Source organism: Rhinichthys klamathensis, unplaced genomic scaffold (genome assembly GCF_029890125.1).
Source record: "Rhinichthys klamathensis goyatoka isolate OS25496 unplaced genomic scaffold, OSU_Roscu_1.1 h1tg000123l_1, whole genome shotgun sequence".
Taxonomy (NCBI): domain Eukaryota; kingdom Metazoa; phylum Chordata; class Actinopteri; order Cypriniformes; family Leuciscidae; genus Rhinichthys; species Rhinichthys klamathensis.
This window is the reverse complement of record NW_026606660.1, coordinates 6152949-6169527: the sequence shown is the minus strand read 5'-3', so window position 1 is coordinate 6169527 and position 16579 is coordinate 6152949. Positions and strand designations below refer to the sequence as shown.

The window sequence follows — 16579 nt, the reverse complement described above, 5'->3', positions numbered from 1 at the left end:
ATTTTGCCAGGATTGGATGTACCACGTCATAAGCTAAATTAGCATTAAGCTAGCTTAGCATGCTAATCTGGTAAACATGTCATGGAACTTTTTTGTGAACTCATTCTAACACTGAACCCTCTCCTCTGCTGTTTTGAAATTCACGTCCTCTGAGTGGCGCAATCGGTTAAACCATGCATCTCGAATCCCGAACCATTGTGGTCGTGGGTTCGAGTCCCATGTGAGACGACTTTAAAATTGTGTATAAAGTTGTCATTTCAATTCCTTCCGGCTCTGCTCTGCTGTTGGTGCTTAAATGCTAGCTGTGCTTCATTTACATGTATATTCAATTTGTGCTGTTTTTGTTCTTGCGGCTCTGCACTGCTATTGGTGCTTAAATGCTTGATGCGCTGCTGTACTTGCAGTACTTGCTGTACTTGTTGTACTTGCTGTACTTGCTGTACTTGCTGTACTTGTTTTACTTGCTGTACTTGCTGTGCTTGCTGTACTTGCTGTGCTTGCTGTACTTGCTGTACTTGCTGTACTTGCTGTGCTTGCTGTACTTGCTGTACTTGTTGTACTTGCTGTACTTGCAGTACTTGCTGTACTTGCTGTACTTGCTGTACTTGTTGTACTTGCTGTACTTGCTGTACTTGCAGTTTGCAGTACTTGTTCTGCTTGCGGTGCCAAGCCTTTGAACTTTGCTGTACTTGTTCTAATTGCGGTGCCAAGCCTTTGAACTTTGCTGTAATTGTTCTAATTGCGGTGCCTTGCAGGGCTTGGCCCCGTGTTGCTGCTTGCAGCTATATTTAGGGGCCAAGCACCGAAGGTGCAGAGGCACCTATTGTATCTGTTGGTTTTCTTATTATTATTATTATTATTCCGTGAATGGGAGTCTATGGCAGCCCTATGAACCGTACATAGGAAAATGATGAAATTTGGCACACTTGTAGTGATGCAATTGAATAGTAATTGGACCAATTTTTGACCCTCTAGGACCAACTCTATAGCGCCACCACCAGTTCAAAAATTCAACATTGAAATGGTTATAACTTTTGAACCCTTTGATCTAGAGACATGAAACTTAGTACACCTGATTCCACTCATCATGCTGATCACAACCAATACCTTACATTAAGACCCCGCCCATTACAGTAGTGGCCATTTTGAAATGTACAGTATTCAGTTATTTCGCTACTCCTCCTTCAAATTTTGTCCAATTTTCTCCAAACATGCACTCAAATGATCTTCAGACTGAGCCGCATAAAAGTACTGTTCCCGATTTTTTTGTTATACTGGAAAAAAAAAGTTATAATGTCGCAAACTTAACGAGGTCCACCCAAAATTGGCTAAGAGGCTGTATCTCGGCCAAAGTTTGATCAATCAAAACGAAAATTGGTACACTATATCGGAAGCATGTTCTGAGGTCCCATACCAAAGTTGGGAATAGCGCCACCTACGGGTCATGAGATATGACAAATTGCTATTTTGGCCAATAACTTTTGAACAGTTTGTCAGAAATTCATAATTGTGGTATCTATGGATTCCTTGCATCATGCCGAATCCGTGGATATCGATTTTGCCATGATGGGATGTACCACGTGTCCGCCATTTTGAATTTTGTCATAAATTGCAATATCTTTTAAACTATTTGACATATCAGCACACAATTTGGTAGGGATGACCGACACCATGTCCTAAAGCGACATGAGAAGTTTGATCACAGCGCCACCTAGTGTTCCAGATATATCATTGTTTTTTGAAAAAACGCTTATAACATTTGAAAATATTGTTCAAATTTTGAGTTCTTTATGACATTATGTTCCTTGGTTTATGCCGATTTAGACGATATCTCATTTGTCATTTTCCAACAATGTGACTGGCCGCCATATTGGAGCGAATGTAAAACAGTTTTTTCGCTACTCCTCCTTCAAAATTTGTCCAAAATTGTCCAAAATTTGCTCAAATGATCTTCGGACCGAGCCGCATAAAAGTACTGTTCCCGATTTTTTTGCTATACTGTAATAAAAAAGTTATGATGTCACAAATTTAACAAGGTCAACCCAAAATTGGCTAAGAGGCTGTAACTTGTGAACAGTTTGTCACAAAATCATAAAATTGGTGTCTATCGATTCCTTGCATCATGTCGAATCCGATGATATCTATTTTGCCAGGATTGGATGTACCACGTCATAAGCTAAATTAGCATTAAGCTAGCTTAGCATGCTAATCTGGTTAACATGTCATGGAACTTTTTTGTGAACTCATTCTCACACTGAACCCTCTCCTCTGCTGTCTTGAAATTCACGTCCTCTGAGTGGCGCAATCAGCTAAACCATGCATCTCGAATCCCGAACCATTCTGGTCGTGGGTTCGAGTCCCATATGGGATGACTATAAAGTTGTGTCATTTCAATTTCTTTATCATACTGAAAAGCATTGTACTATTCTTTCTTCCTATTAAATACAACGTGTGTTTCATTTATATGCAAAGTCTTTATTTTGAGTCCATTCTCTTTTTTACTACTGAACCTCGGCAGCTGGATGATCTCATTTCTTTTATGAGGTAAGAAGTTAATAAGTAAGAATACTTTGGTTATTAAAGTTTCTTTTAAAGTTTGGAAAGCAAAGTATTTTTAAGTACTTTTTGAACCCATGGAACCATTGAAGGCTTGGCCCCGTAAGGCTGCTTGCAGCTTTAATAGCAATTGTTATTGTCAGAATAATAGTTTTCTTCTTCTTCCGCAAATGGAAGTCTATGGCAGCCCTATGAACCGTACATAGGAAAATGATGAAATTTGGCACACTTATAGTGATGGTCATGAAAAGTAATTGAGCCAAATATTGAGTCTCTAGAACCAACTCTATAGCGCCACCACCAGTTCAAAAATTCAACATTGAAATGGTTATAACTTTTGAACCCTTTGATCTAGAGACATGAAACTTAGTACACCTGATTCCACTCATCATGCTGATCACAACCAATACCTTACATTAAGACCCCGCCCATTACAGTAGTGGCCATTTTGAAATGTACAGTATTCAGTTATTTCGCTACTCCTCCTTCAAATTTTGTCCAATTTTCTCCAAACATGCACTCAAATGATCTTCAGACTGAGCCACATAAAAGTACTGTTCCCGATTTTTTTGTTATACTGGAAAAAAAAAAGTTATAATGTCGCAAACTTAACGAGGTCCACCCAAAATTGGCTAAGAGGCTGTATCTCGGCCAAAGTTTGATCAATCGAAACGAAAATTGGTACACTTCATCGGAAGCATGTTCTGAGGTCCCATGCCAAAGTTGGGAATAGCGCCACCTATGGGTCATGAGATATGAACAATTGCTATTTTGACCAATAACTTTTGAACAGTTTGTCAGAAAATCATAATTGTGGTATCTATGGATTCCTTGCATCATGCCGAATCCGTGGATATCGATTTTGCCATGATGGGATGTACCACGTGTCCGCCATTTTGAATTTTGTCATAAATTGCAATATCTTTTAAACTATTTGACATATCAGCACACAATTTGGTAGGGATGACCGACACCATGTCCTAAAGCGACATGAGAAGTTTGATCACAGCGCCACCTAGTGTTCCAGATATATCATTGTTTTTTGAAAAAACGCTTATAACATTTGAAAATATTGTTCAAATTTTGAGTTCTTTATGACATTATGTTCCTTGGTTTATGCCGATTTAGACGATATCTCATTTGTCATTTTCCAACAATGTGACTGGCCGCCATATTGGAGCGAATGTAAAACAGTTTTTTCGCTACTCCTCCTTCAAAATTTGTCCAAAATTGTCCAAAATTTGCTCAAATGATCTTCGGACCGAGCCGCATAAAAGTACTGTTCCCGATTTTTTTGCTATACTGTAATAAAAAAGTTATGATGTCACAAATTTAACAAGGTCAACCCAAAATTGGCTAAGAGGCTGTAACTTGTGAACAGTTTGTCACAAAATCATAAAATTGGTGTCTATCGATTCCTTGCATCATGTCGAATCCGATGATATCTATTTTGCCAGGATTGGATGTACCACGTCATAAGCTAAATTAGCATTAAGCTAGCTTAGCATGCTAATCTGGTAAACATGTCATGGAACTTTTTTGTGAACTCATTCTAACACTGAACCCTCTCCTCTGCTGTTTTGAAATTCACGTCCTCTGAGTGGCGCAATCGGTTAAACCATGCATCTCGAATCCCGAACCATTGTGGTCGTGGGTTCGAGTCCCATGTGAGACGACTTTAAAATTGTGTATAAAGTTGTCATTTCAATTCCTTCCGGCTCTGCTCTGCTGTTGGTGCTTAAATGCTAGCTGTGCTTCATTTACATGTATATTCAATTTGTGCTGTTTTTGTTCTTGCGGCTCTGCACTGCTATTGGTGCTTAAATGCTTGATGCGCTGCTGTACTTGCAGTACTTGCTGTACTTGTTGTACTTGCTGTACTTGCTGTACTTGCTGTACTTGTTTTACTTGCTGTACTTGCTGTGCTTGCTGTACTTGCTGTGCTTGCTGTACTTGCTGTACTTGCTGTACTTGCTGTGCTTGCTGTACTTGCTGTACTTGTTGTACTTGCTGTACTTGCAGTACTTGCTGTACTTGCTGTACTTGCTGTACTTGTTGTACTTGCTGTACTTGCTGTACTTGCAGTTTGCAGTACTTGTTCTGCTTGCGGTGCCAAGCCTTTGAACTTTGCTGTACTTGTTCTAATTGCGGTGCCAAGCCTTTGAACTTTGCTGTAATTGTTCTAATTGCGGTGCCTTGCAGGGCTTGGCCCCGTGTTGCTGCTTGCAGCTATATTTAGGGGCCAAGCACCGAAGGTGCAGAGGCACCTATTGTATCTGTTAGTTTTCTTATTATTATTCTTCTTCTTCTTCTTCCGCAAATGGAAGTCTATGGCAGCCCTATGAACCGTACATAGGAAAATGATGAAATTTGGCACACTTATAGTGATGGTCATGAAAAGTAATTGAGCCAAATATTGAGTCTCTAGAACCAACTCTATAGCGCCACCACCAGTTCAAAAATTCAACATTGAAATGGTTATAACTTTTGAACCCTTTGATCTAGAGACATAAAACTTAGTACACCTGATTCCACTCATCTTGCTGATCACAACCAATACCTTACATTAAGACCCCGCCCATTACAGTAGTGGCCATTTTGAAATGTACAGTATTCAGTTTTTTCGCTACTCCTCCTTCAAATTTTCTCCAATTTTCTCCAAACATGCACTCAAATGATCTTCAGACTGAGCCCCATAAAAGTACTGTTCTCGATTTTTTTGTTATACTGGAAAAAAAAAAGTTATAATGTCGCAAACTTAACGAGGTCCACCCAAAATTGGCTAAGAGGCTGTATCTCGGCCAAAGTTTGATCAATCAAAACGAAAATTGGTACACTTCATCGGAAGCATGTTCTGAGGTCCCATGCCAAAGTTGGGAATAGCGCCACCTACGGGTCATGAGATATGACAAATTGCTATTTTGGCCAATAACTTTTGAACAGTTTGTCAGAAATTCATAATTGTGGTATCTATGGATTCCTTGCATCATGCCGAATCCGTGGATATCGATTTTGCCATGATGGGATGTACCACGTGTCCGCCATTTTGAATTTTGTCATAATTTGCAATATCTTTTAAACTATTTGAAATTTCCTTACCACATTTGGTATGGATCATCATTAGCATGGCCCGAAGGTACATGAGAAGTTTGATCACAGCGCCACCTAGTGTTCCAGAGATATCATTGTTTTTTGAAAAAACGCTTATAACTTTTGCTATCATTGCTTGAAATTTGATTTCTTTATGTCAATATATTCCTTGGCTTATGCCGATTTCAACGATATCTCATATGCTATTTTCCAACAATGTGACTGGCCGCCATATTGAAGCGAATGTAAAACAGTTTTTTCGCTACTCCTCCTTCAAAATTTGTCCAAAATTGTCCAAAATTTGCTCAAATGATCTTCGGACCGAGCCGCACAGAAGTACTGTTCCCGATTTTTTTGCTATACTGGAAAAAAAAAGTTATGATGTCGCAAATTTAACAAGGTCGACCCAACATTGGTTGAGAGGCTGTAACTTGTGAACAGTTTGTCACAAAATCATAAAATTGGTGTCTATCGATTCCTTGCATCATGTCGAATCCGATGATATCTATTTTGCCAGGATTGGATGTACCACGTCATAAGCTAAATTAGCATTAAGCTAGCTTAGCATGCTAATCTGGTTAACATGTCACTCATTCTCACACTGAACCCTCTCCTCTGCTGTTTTGAAATTCACGTCCTCTGAGTGGCGCAATCAGCTAAACCATGCATCTCGAATCCCGAACCATTCTGGTCGTGGGTTCGAGTCCCATGTGGGACGGCTTTAAAAATTGTGTATCAAAGGTTCATCAAGTCGTGACATGGTGAAATGCACTTATGCCACCGCTTTGCGGTCCTTTATCTGATATATCCACGCTAGTGTTGTCACGATACAAGAATTTCTAACTTCGATACGATACCTTGAAAAATATCGATATTCGATACCATTTTCGATACCACAGAGAAAAAAACTGCCACAATATTAAGGGGGTATTTTTTTTGATTTAAAGCTAAATATAACAAGTCTAGAACATGACAATGTGGTATATTTTACATGAACAAAAATGTCCTGAGTTCTATTTGTTAATATTTTTTAATTGGACCAGAGCTAACATGATCCGTTGTATTTTTATTACCTACTGTTATCAAAGATTAAAATATACTGTAACAAAGAAGCAGTTAACAGTATCAAATTGGAGGATAGAGTGTCAGTAATGTACAATAATAAGATTAAACATTAAATTTTCAGTTAAAGGCATTTCATTATTGAATTCAGGGATGCCATTGTCTAGCTCAGTTTAGTTTAATTAGTATCTGTGTAATCAAATTGATGATAATTGCTAATGAAGGCAAATTGCAGAATTAAATAATAATATTTGAATTGTTAAATAGGCACAAGTTAGTTTACATTTGACCACAGTTTACAATATTTACTTGTCTAGATTCCTCAGTCAGATTATGTTAACTTTAAGAAAACGGAGAAAAAACTAGACAACACAGACTCATATCAACAACAATACTAGGCCATCTTGGTTAATGTTTCAGAAAAGTTAAAATGAGAAGAGTTACAGTGTTTCCTTTAGGATTTTTTTTTTAGCAGTGGGGGCAGGTCTGTCCAAACAACAAACACCCCTGATGCTGAGCATATATGCTGCTAAATGGTACCCCTGGAGCCTGTTCCTTAAGTCTGTTTTCACCTATACAATAATAATAAAAAAAAAAGAGTGATGTTAGGGATTATTGATAGTCAAACAATCTTTTGGGTGCCCGCAGCCCGCTCGCAGTGTTAAGCGCGTGTCCGCGCTATTCTCCGATATGCTCGCGTGTCCACGCTATTCTCCGACATGCCTGCTCGCGGTGTGTTTTTTATGCGTGTCCGCGCTATTTTCCGACATGCCCGCTCGCGGTGTTCTTTATCAATCAACCAAAGCCGGTCGCGGGGGCGCCGCCCTCGCCATCTTTCCATTCAATTCACTTTTGCTATTTAACCAGAGCGAATGAGACAAGTGCGTCACGTCGTGTGGTGTTTGTCAACGCGGCTTTGGAGAGAAGTGAAAATGACCGCTCGGCTAGTATCGATACTTCGGGAAATTAGTATTGGTACCGTTCAGATATTTCAGTGTCGATATTTATCGAAATATCAATATTTTTGACAACACTAATCCACGCTATGTAAGATTGCCAGATCGGGTCGCGTTTCTGTAGTGCGAATGAGACCAGTAGGACATTTCCGCTTCCAACCTGTAGGGCGACCGCAGAGGAAAAGTTGCTTGGTGTTGCTTTAAATTAAATGTTAAATGTAATGTCCCCAACTAAGCAAGCCAAAAGCCAATGGCAACACAGGTGAAAAAAGGCGGAACCACAGTGGCAAGGAACCAAAACTCCATCAGGTGACAGAATGGAGAAAAAAACCTTGGGAGAACCCAGACTCAGTCGGGGGCCAGTTCAGAACTGGCCAACAAACGAACAGTGTATGATTATGATTCAGGCAGCATTACACGTCAGAAGTCAAATTGTATTGTGAATTGTGATTGTGATTGTGATTGTGAATTGAATTGTGTGCAAATTAGGCTGTTTATTGGTATCAGATTGATTTGTTCATTACATTACTGTATGTATCCCTGTGATTTCTGTGTAACATGGGATCGTGACATTTGAAATAAAACAAATTAATTTACAAGAACATTTTGTCCAGAGATGCATGTTTATTAGCTATATGCGTCTCATAGAAAAGAGTCATGGGAACATTTCAGATGAAATACCAATTCATTAAGCAAATAATAGTGCTGGGTATTATAGCAGTAATGGCAGGTTCAGTATATATTTTTTTGTAGTAATGTTTATGATCTTCTGGACAGGTATATCCGCACGCTGTACTTGGGCATCCAGAGTCGGCGACAGAAGGAACACAGGCGGCGCTTCTACTGGGCGATGATGTACGAGTATGCTGACGTCAACATGCTCCGTCTGCTGGAGACGTTTTTGGAGAGTGCCCCCCAACTGGTGCTACAACTCTGTATAATGATCCAGAAGAACCAGGCCGAGACACTGCAGTGTGAGTGTGAACCATTCATTAGTGGAGTTGGTTAAATCAGCTAAACTTTCAGGATGCACCATAAATGCTAGCTAAATAGATCACAGTAAGTTACCTAGACATCTATAGAGTGCTGCAGGATTGAGTCCTGAGATTTAGAAATGAGTTGGCATTTTTGCACTTCCGGTTCCATTATCCCAAAGTCAAAGGTCTTTTTGAATGGGAAACATTCTTCATTTTTTCAAGCAGACATATTTATTTGTATACATTAAATGTTGATTAATCCTTATTAAAGCTTTTAAAGTTATTCAGTCAAGAACATTGAGTGATTTTCTCTTTTTCTTTTGTTGTTTGATTATTGACGGACAGCAGAAGGTTATTAGACCGTTGTCATTTTAAGGCCCAATGCACGGATCCAATACACTGACACACATCCCATATTCTCCCAACTGTTTGCATTCACTTAAGACATAACTCCACTGTATTTACGTGAATACTCGCCAAAACTGACATTTTTACATAACTTTGTGTGTATTTGTCCATTCAAGCGTGGAAATACATGAAAGAGAACTCAATTCAGTACTCGTGTGTTGACGTCTGAGAGGCGGCTTTCTGTGTGCGCAGAGAAAAACACGCCTTTTCAGATTTATCCATATGTCTTCTCTTCTCTTTCTCCCACTCCAACAATTACTTGTTTGAACATTTTATGCTGCAAGTGTATGCCAACTTATGTCCCGCCTTGTAGATCAGAACGTTACTCACAACTCAAATGTGCTCATCTATCGCGCAGGACGTCAATTCAGTTCTGACTGGATCTCTTCCCAAATCGTCCCTCCCTAAGGTTTTCCTCTCATTTTTATTTGTTGACGAAAATGTCAATAGGTTTTTGTCCTAGTTTTTGTTATTAAAAACTGGCTTTTATTTAGTTATCCCTTTCATTTTCGTTAGTGAAAAAAAATTTGTTGACAAAAATTTACAAATTATCTCAAGCATTTTTTTATACTTCTGCTGATTTTGTGTAGGCTTCAATATTCATAAGTTGTGTTCATTTATCTTGATGAAAAAAATCATAAACTTTTGTTAGTCACAGAGCTTATTTTCTGCCAGTTTCCAACCAAGGTGATGTCAACTTACGGGTTGGCCTACAAAAATTACATCATCCCTGCAGCACTCTATTCAATGTGTGTTTTAGGTAAAAGATATCACTTTGAAAGTCCTTCTGCAATATGTCTCCTAAACCTTTCCAGTAAACATTCTACATGTTTCTGTGATGTTTGTGATTTTAAAATGTACGTTATTAAAGCAATAAGTCACTAAAGGCCATGCTTTATGCTCATTGCATGTAAGGTATGATCTGAAATGGCTTGTAAAGATGTTTCCGGGTCCAAGCCTCTACTCCGTCAAGTTTGAATTCTCTATTTATAGCACACCTTTAAGCTAATTTTTCAAAAACTCAAGTGTACAATACAGTCTCCGGGCTCACGGTGTCCCATACAAAAGATTCATCGCTGTCAACTGAGCCAGCTGAGATTTCGGTTTGGAGCTAAAGTTAAGGATCATGATTTGTGGGTAGTTTTACAGCAAACCGTGACAGTATTTTAGCACCTTTTAGTGCTTTTCCCTCTTTTGACTTGTTAACCTTTGGTCATTCCAAACCCTGCATAAAAGCGGAGCAAACCCTGTTCTGGTTTCATAACCCTGGGTAAAATCGGTGCAAAACCTGTGAGATTCAGAATGATGATAATCTGGGGTTAAATGCAGTGTAAAAATCCTTGCCGTTGTTTGCTTTTGGGAGCTAATAGAGTGTTTGAACCTGGAAACTTTGAGGCATGACCGACTTATCATATTGCTCTTGCCACCTTTTTACAAAGCAATCTGGTTAAGTCCTGAAGAACGTCTCTCGTCATGAATACCTCACAGGTGTCTCCTCCGTTGCCTCCCTGCTCTCGCTGGCCTGGGTCCTGGCTTCGTACCACAAGCTCCTGCGCGATTCCAGAGATGACAAAAAGAGCATGAGCTACAGGGGCGCGCTGATCCACATCTTCTGGAGGCTTTTCACGATAACCTCTCGGGTGCTCTCCTTCGCCCTCTTCGCTTCCATCTTCCACATCTACTTCGGCATCTTCGTGGTTGTGCACTGGTGCGCCATGGCGTTCTGGATTGTGCACGGAGGCACTGATTTTTGCATGTCCAAATGGGAAGAGGTGCTCTTCAACATGGTGGTGGGCATCGTCTACATCTTCTGCTGGTTCAACGTGAAGGAGGGCCGAACCCGGTACCGCATGGTGATCTACTACTTTGTGGTGCTTGCCGAAAATACGGTGCTTACTTGCCTGTGGTACGCCTACCGAGACCCAGTCAGCACTGACTCCTATGCAGTGCCGGTGCTCTGCGGAGTTTACCTGACCTTCGCCTCAGGGGTGGTTTTCATGGGCATCTACTATGGGTTCCTTCATCCGATGGGACCTAAAATAAGGGTGCTAGCTAGCTCCTGTTGTGCTGAGCTTCTTTGGGGACTTCCGTTACCCCCGGAGGCCGAGCCCATGGCACCCACTCCTGGTCCGCGAGCGTCCCAACCCACTCCCACTCGGGCTTCCACGGGGGCCTTTGGCCAACCGGATGATACCACAGCAGACACCTGCCTGCCCGTGTTTCAGGTGCGCTCGCCCGAGCCCAGCACTCCCTTGGGCCGTTACAGGCCGGAGGGACCTCTGATCAAGATCGACATGCCCAGGAAACGCTACCCGGCCTGGGACGCGCACTTCGTGGACAGGCGCTTGAGAAGGACGATAAACATCCTGCAGTTCATCACGCCCGCGACCGTCGGGATCAGGTACAGGGACGGACCGCTGCTGTACGAGCTCCTGCAGTACGAGTCATCCCTGTGATGGCTGGCTCTCTCCTTCATTTAGTTTCAGATCTGCCACATTTCTCAAAATGCATGCCATTTTGGTTTCCATATAAATTATATAAATGTGTGTAAAAGAGGAACTGCAAGTGTAAGCATCAAGCATTGCACTTTTTCTTTTACGTGAATAGCCTCCTGAAGATGTGTATATATTTTATATGTATATACTGTCTCTTTTTTACAATATCTGTGTCCCCATCAAGGGATATATATATATATATATATGCGTCATGGTGTTTACAGCCAGCGGAAACCATTACATTGGAAAAATGGAGATCGGTTGACCACATCAACACCGCCTTGGGTTTTTTAGCAACTTTTTTTAATCTATACTAGCTTATCTGATATTTCAGAGCTTATTTTCACACTTACATTGATCAGTATGCTCAAGTTGATGTTTATATACAGAAAGCACCTGCTATAACCTAGAACAGTGTCCATTGACAGTGTTTTGCATCGACAGTGCAACAGAAAGTCGCCTACTAGCAAAATACCATTGAGCGGTTTGGCGACCTCTAGTGAAGTAACCGCTGCACACGCCTCTTTAGACTGACCTCTGCAGGCAAGAATCTACTTCCTGTCAGACAAAATTCAAGTGGCATTCATTGTCTGTTTGCCTTAAAATCTGTATTTAGCTTGTTAAAGTGTCTTTATTTTTGGTTATTAAAGAAATACCTCATTGACTCTGTATAGCACAGTTCAAATCCATTTAACCCTTTGCACAATATGATTAATATGAACCTTGCACTGAGAACCATGTTAGACCTATATAGTTTAATGGGAATTTAAAATAATAATTAAAGCACATAACTCGTGGTTTTGAAGGAACCATTCTCTACAGCGAGTGGCACATTGAATTGGTGATTTTTAAAATATTTGTTCTTGGTTATTGGGATGTTTTTGCTTTCTGGCTATGTTCACACCGCAAGCCAAAATCCCATATTTTGATTTTCAGCTCAAGCTCTTTTAAAAAAACTCTTTTTTTGTTGTATTATTTTAAATAATTATTATATAAAAAAAAAAAAGTTTGAGTTGAAATTCAGAATTATTTATTTATTCTAATTCATTTATTTATTCTAATTTGATATTATATTAACGTTTATTTGTATTTATTTATCATTTTCTATGTAATTTTATAATTTTATAACTTACATTTCTAGAAGTTATATATGTATTATTATTTAGGAGGTTTAGCATTGTGGCACTGACCATTTTTGTGCTGTTCCCCATCTTCACTTCCAGGATGAAAGTGTGCGATTATGACACATTTTTTAGTTCGATTGGTCGGACAAATCAGATTTGGCCTAGATTCAGCTGCGGTGTGAACGACGTAGCCCATGCTCCTTCTGTTTTATCTCAGCAGAAATAAGCACAGAAAACCCTTGACAAGGTGGCGTTGTATGAACGGTCCTCTCCATTATTTCAACCTCTTTTCTAGCATTTAGACTGCATAGTGTATACGGTTACTGCTCTCATCTGTTTGTCTAGTGTCGTCATCTAAAATTCCAAGTAATAAACTTGTGAGGTGCAGAAATGTGGCTGTGGTTCCCTGAGGAACCCTGGCCTACATATTTTTCCTATGTGTAATGACTTAATTGACAGTTTTTTAACCTTTATTTTATTCTAAGGTGCAAAAAGATGCTAAGCTAATGGCATTTGAAGTTATCTTTGCCTGAATATACCTGAGTGTATTTACACAAGTAACCGTGGCAGAGTCTCACCATAAGAGGATTTTGCGATCGTCTGAGAAGTGGATAATAATGGCCTCAACACACAGGGCTTGCTGCTGCCCGCAGCGCGAAACAAAGCCAAATCACATCCTCTACTGTAACAATCTCTCTCTGCTATTGGTGCACCCAGCCGTCTGTCACGGTCATCCTTCTTGGTGATTGGTGCTTATAGGGAAGCATTTAGTTCTTACTTTTCTAAGCTTGCAGTTTGTTTTTTTGGTGCTACATTTATCAGTTTGTTTTCCTTTCATTTTGCCATGTGAAAACAGAAATATGGAATTATTAAAGTTGCACTAAGTTTTTTTTTCACTGTAGAAACCTTTTAAAATGATGCAAAGAAACAGTGGTCCTGTTGCAAAATGCATGGGATGTCAATTTATTTCACTAGAGCTTGACATTGTTACATGTTGTAATTATGGAAGCTTGTTTCTGCCGCAGAATAAAACATTTTAAAAGATAATTGCGACTTTTTATCTCACAATTGCGAGTTTACATCTCGCAATTTTGACTTTATTTCTCAGAATTGCGAGATATAAAGTCAGAACTGATATAAAGTCGCAATTGCGTGTTATGAAGTCAGAATTGGGAGAAATAAACTCAAAATCGTGAGAAATAAACTCGTAATTCTGACTTTATAACACGCAATTGCGACTTATATCATGCAACTCTGAATTCATAACACACAATTGCGACTTTATACCACGCAATTCTGACTTTATAACTCACAATTGCGACATTATATGACGCAATTCTGAGATAAAAAGTCATAATTGCGAGATGTAAACTTGCAATTGTGAGAAAAATGTCAGAATTGGGAGATAAAAAGTCACAATTACCTTCTTTTTTTATTTTATTATGTGGTGGAAACAAGCTTCCATATGTAATAGCCTAATATAATAAATAGCTGGGTAAAATAGTCAATTTTTAATGAGGCTGAACTTTTTTAACCAATGCATTTTGGTATTGAATTGAATTCATTTGAAGTATATTTACAATCAACATTTGCCATCTTGAATGGATGTTTTCACTGAGCTTATGCAGTGCATCAAATACCGCCTTTTGAATTTGTTGAATTTGACCAAAAAAGACATTAGCTGTGTCCCAATTCAGAGGCTGCGTCCTTCGAAGGATGCGGACTTCAACGTTTTAACGTTTTTAAAGTTATATTCAACTGTCTGAAAACAAAATGCACACCTTGGTCCATTTATGTACACATAATAAAGAGTATAAACTATTTATAAAATCACATATTGATAAGACAAGTCAACATTTGACTTGTCAACACAAGACAAAAAAACATTTGTATTGATAGATATTCGAGTAAGTTTCACCCAACGATACTTTCATGCAGCATTTACATTGCAAAACAATATATGGTATTATAGTAGATCGGCATCTGTTTTTTGGCTGCATTGGCCAGTGAAACATAAACAAAAAATTACTTGGTGCAACTGTGAATGGTCTCCGATGTCATGGCAGTCGCTTTTCACACTAATCCATTGCAATTTTGAGTTTCCAAATAAGAGCAAACCTAAAGCAGCGCTGGCTCGGTGCACCACATACATGCACAGGAGATCACTAATGTCCTTGACTCCACTGTGCCTGCTTCGATCCCAACAACCAGATGCCATACAGGTGCATCCAGCAGGTGAAAAGGGTTCTTGCCAGGTTGGAAAAAGAGCTTGAGAATAATCACTAATTGGCGTGCTTTTTCCCCTAAAGTTGTCATTGGATTGCTGAAAGCTCTTTTTTACGCTGCTTCTCTAGACTCGGCTTCCTCCCTGGTTGCTGCTAGCCCTTCCCTCACATTAACGTGTGGCTCAGGTGTATTCTGGTGCAGATATTTATGTTTTAGATTTCCCTTCCAGTATAAATCTATAGTAATAGGCCATTCTGCGGTATTGACAGTCCTCCTCCAGCGTTCATTTCATGATTGTGTGCGTGTTTTCTCTGCATGTTTCCCTATGATTTCGCTCATCCTCAGCATTCTGGACCACTGTTGTTTGCTGGAGAAACCCGCATCTTTTCATGGTTAGTGTGTGGGTTGTTTTTTGAACGTTTTTGACGTGGCGTATGTCCATTGGTGCAGCTTCACTCATGCACATGTGTGCTGTAAATATGAGTCACCTATTGGCCTCCTCTGAGCGCTAATACACTGTGATTAGTTCTCCTAATAACCCAGCGGTAAACATTCAAATGCATTCAGCTTGTTAATGTTGAGTCCACGCCAGAAACAAGCTTCCACTGCTGAGGACTGACTTTTGAAATATAACCACGCTGAAAACACCTCAAATATTACTGTTGTCCTGTTAAACAGGACCTGCAATGATATGAAGTCAAAATCAACTTTTTGTTTACTCAGGCTTTTTTTTTTTCTTCCTCTGACAGACTGAAATATTCATCAGCTGTCGTCAGAAAATGCAAGGGCTTCCTTGATATGGACAGAAAATGAACAGCGTTGCAGCGTTCAGTTAATAATATAGATGTATATTTTAATGGAAGATTCATTATTATACATTGTATTATTATTACAATGAAGCATTCGGTTAAAAACTACAGCCTATGGGATTTTCACAGACATCTTAAAGATGGCATCCATAATGATGTCATCATTAGGATGTGATGTTGTTAGGAATAGAAATGTGCATTTGCCATTATTTCATTTTTCACCCATTTATTTTACCCTGTGGTGCCTTATCTAACCGCCAAGGCAACCAGTTCAGCAAACAACAATGCCAGTATATATTTCTATTTTCTTTTCTTTCAAATGTGCCAATGCAGTAAATGGAACTGTACATAAACACATGTAACATAGCAACATGACAGAATGATGATGTAAACATTCCAGCGCGAGCGCTTCTGGTTCTGGGGTGTGACTGCATTGGAATAGACGGTTCCCAGATGGCGGTGAAGCAATACTAGACATCGGCCTTATGAAAAAACGACAGAATAAACGAATTTGTTGGTCCATTGTGAGAGGCAAATGTTAGGGCTAAAGTTGAGTTCTGTATGTGATGTCCAGTACTGCTTCGCCATTGTTGAGAACAATATCTTCAAGGTGCTAAAACTGAACCATATTTTGTATATTATGTTTTAAATGTATAGATTTGTTCTTGTAAAGCCTTACCTTGTACTGATCGGCGTATCAGACTGTTCATCCAAAAAAAATTACAGAACAGAAATGACTTGTATGTAATGTACAGTAGAAATACCTTTTTGTTATGTACAGACAAAAATGTTTTTATCTGTATCGGTTTGTTTTTCGTGATCCGGAGGGAACTGCTTGATGAATATGACATAGACATCACAGTGTTGCTTTTGTAT

The 16579-nt window shown here is 39.4% G+C and overlaps 1 protein-coding gene across 1 annotated transcript in view; it reads left to right on the top strand.

Moving 5' to 3' along the window:
- The window catches only part of xkr6a (XK, Kell blood group complex subunit-related family, member 6a), a 59444-nt gene extending 47521 nt beyond the window's left edge, over positions 1–11923 (top strand). The window contains exons 2-3 of the mRNA XM_056255959.1: positions 8442–8638; positions 10538–11923. Coding sequence (XP_056111934.1) covers positions 8442–8638; positions 10538–11505 — 1165 coding nt within the window. The 3' untranslated portion in view covers positions 11506–11923. The remainder of the gene's footprint in view (positions 1–8441; positions 8639–10537) is intronic.
- The last annotated feature ends 4656 nt before the right edge of the window (positions 11924–16579 follow it).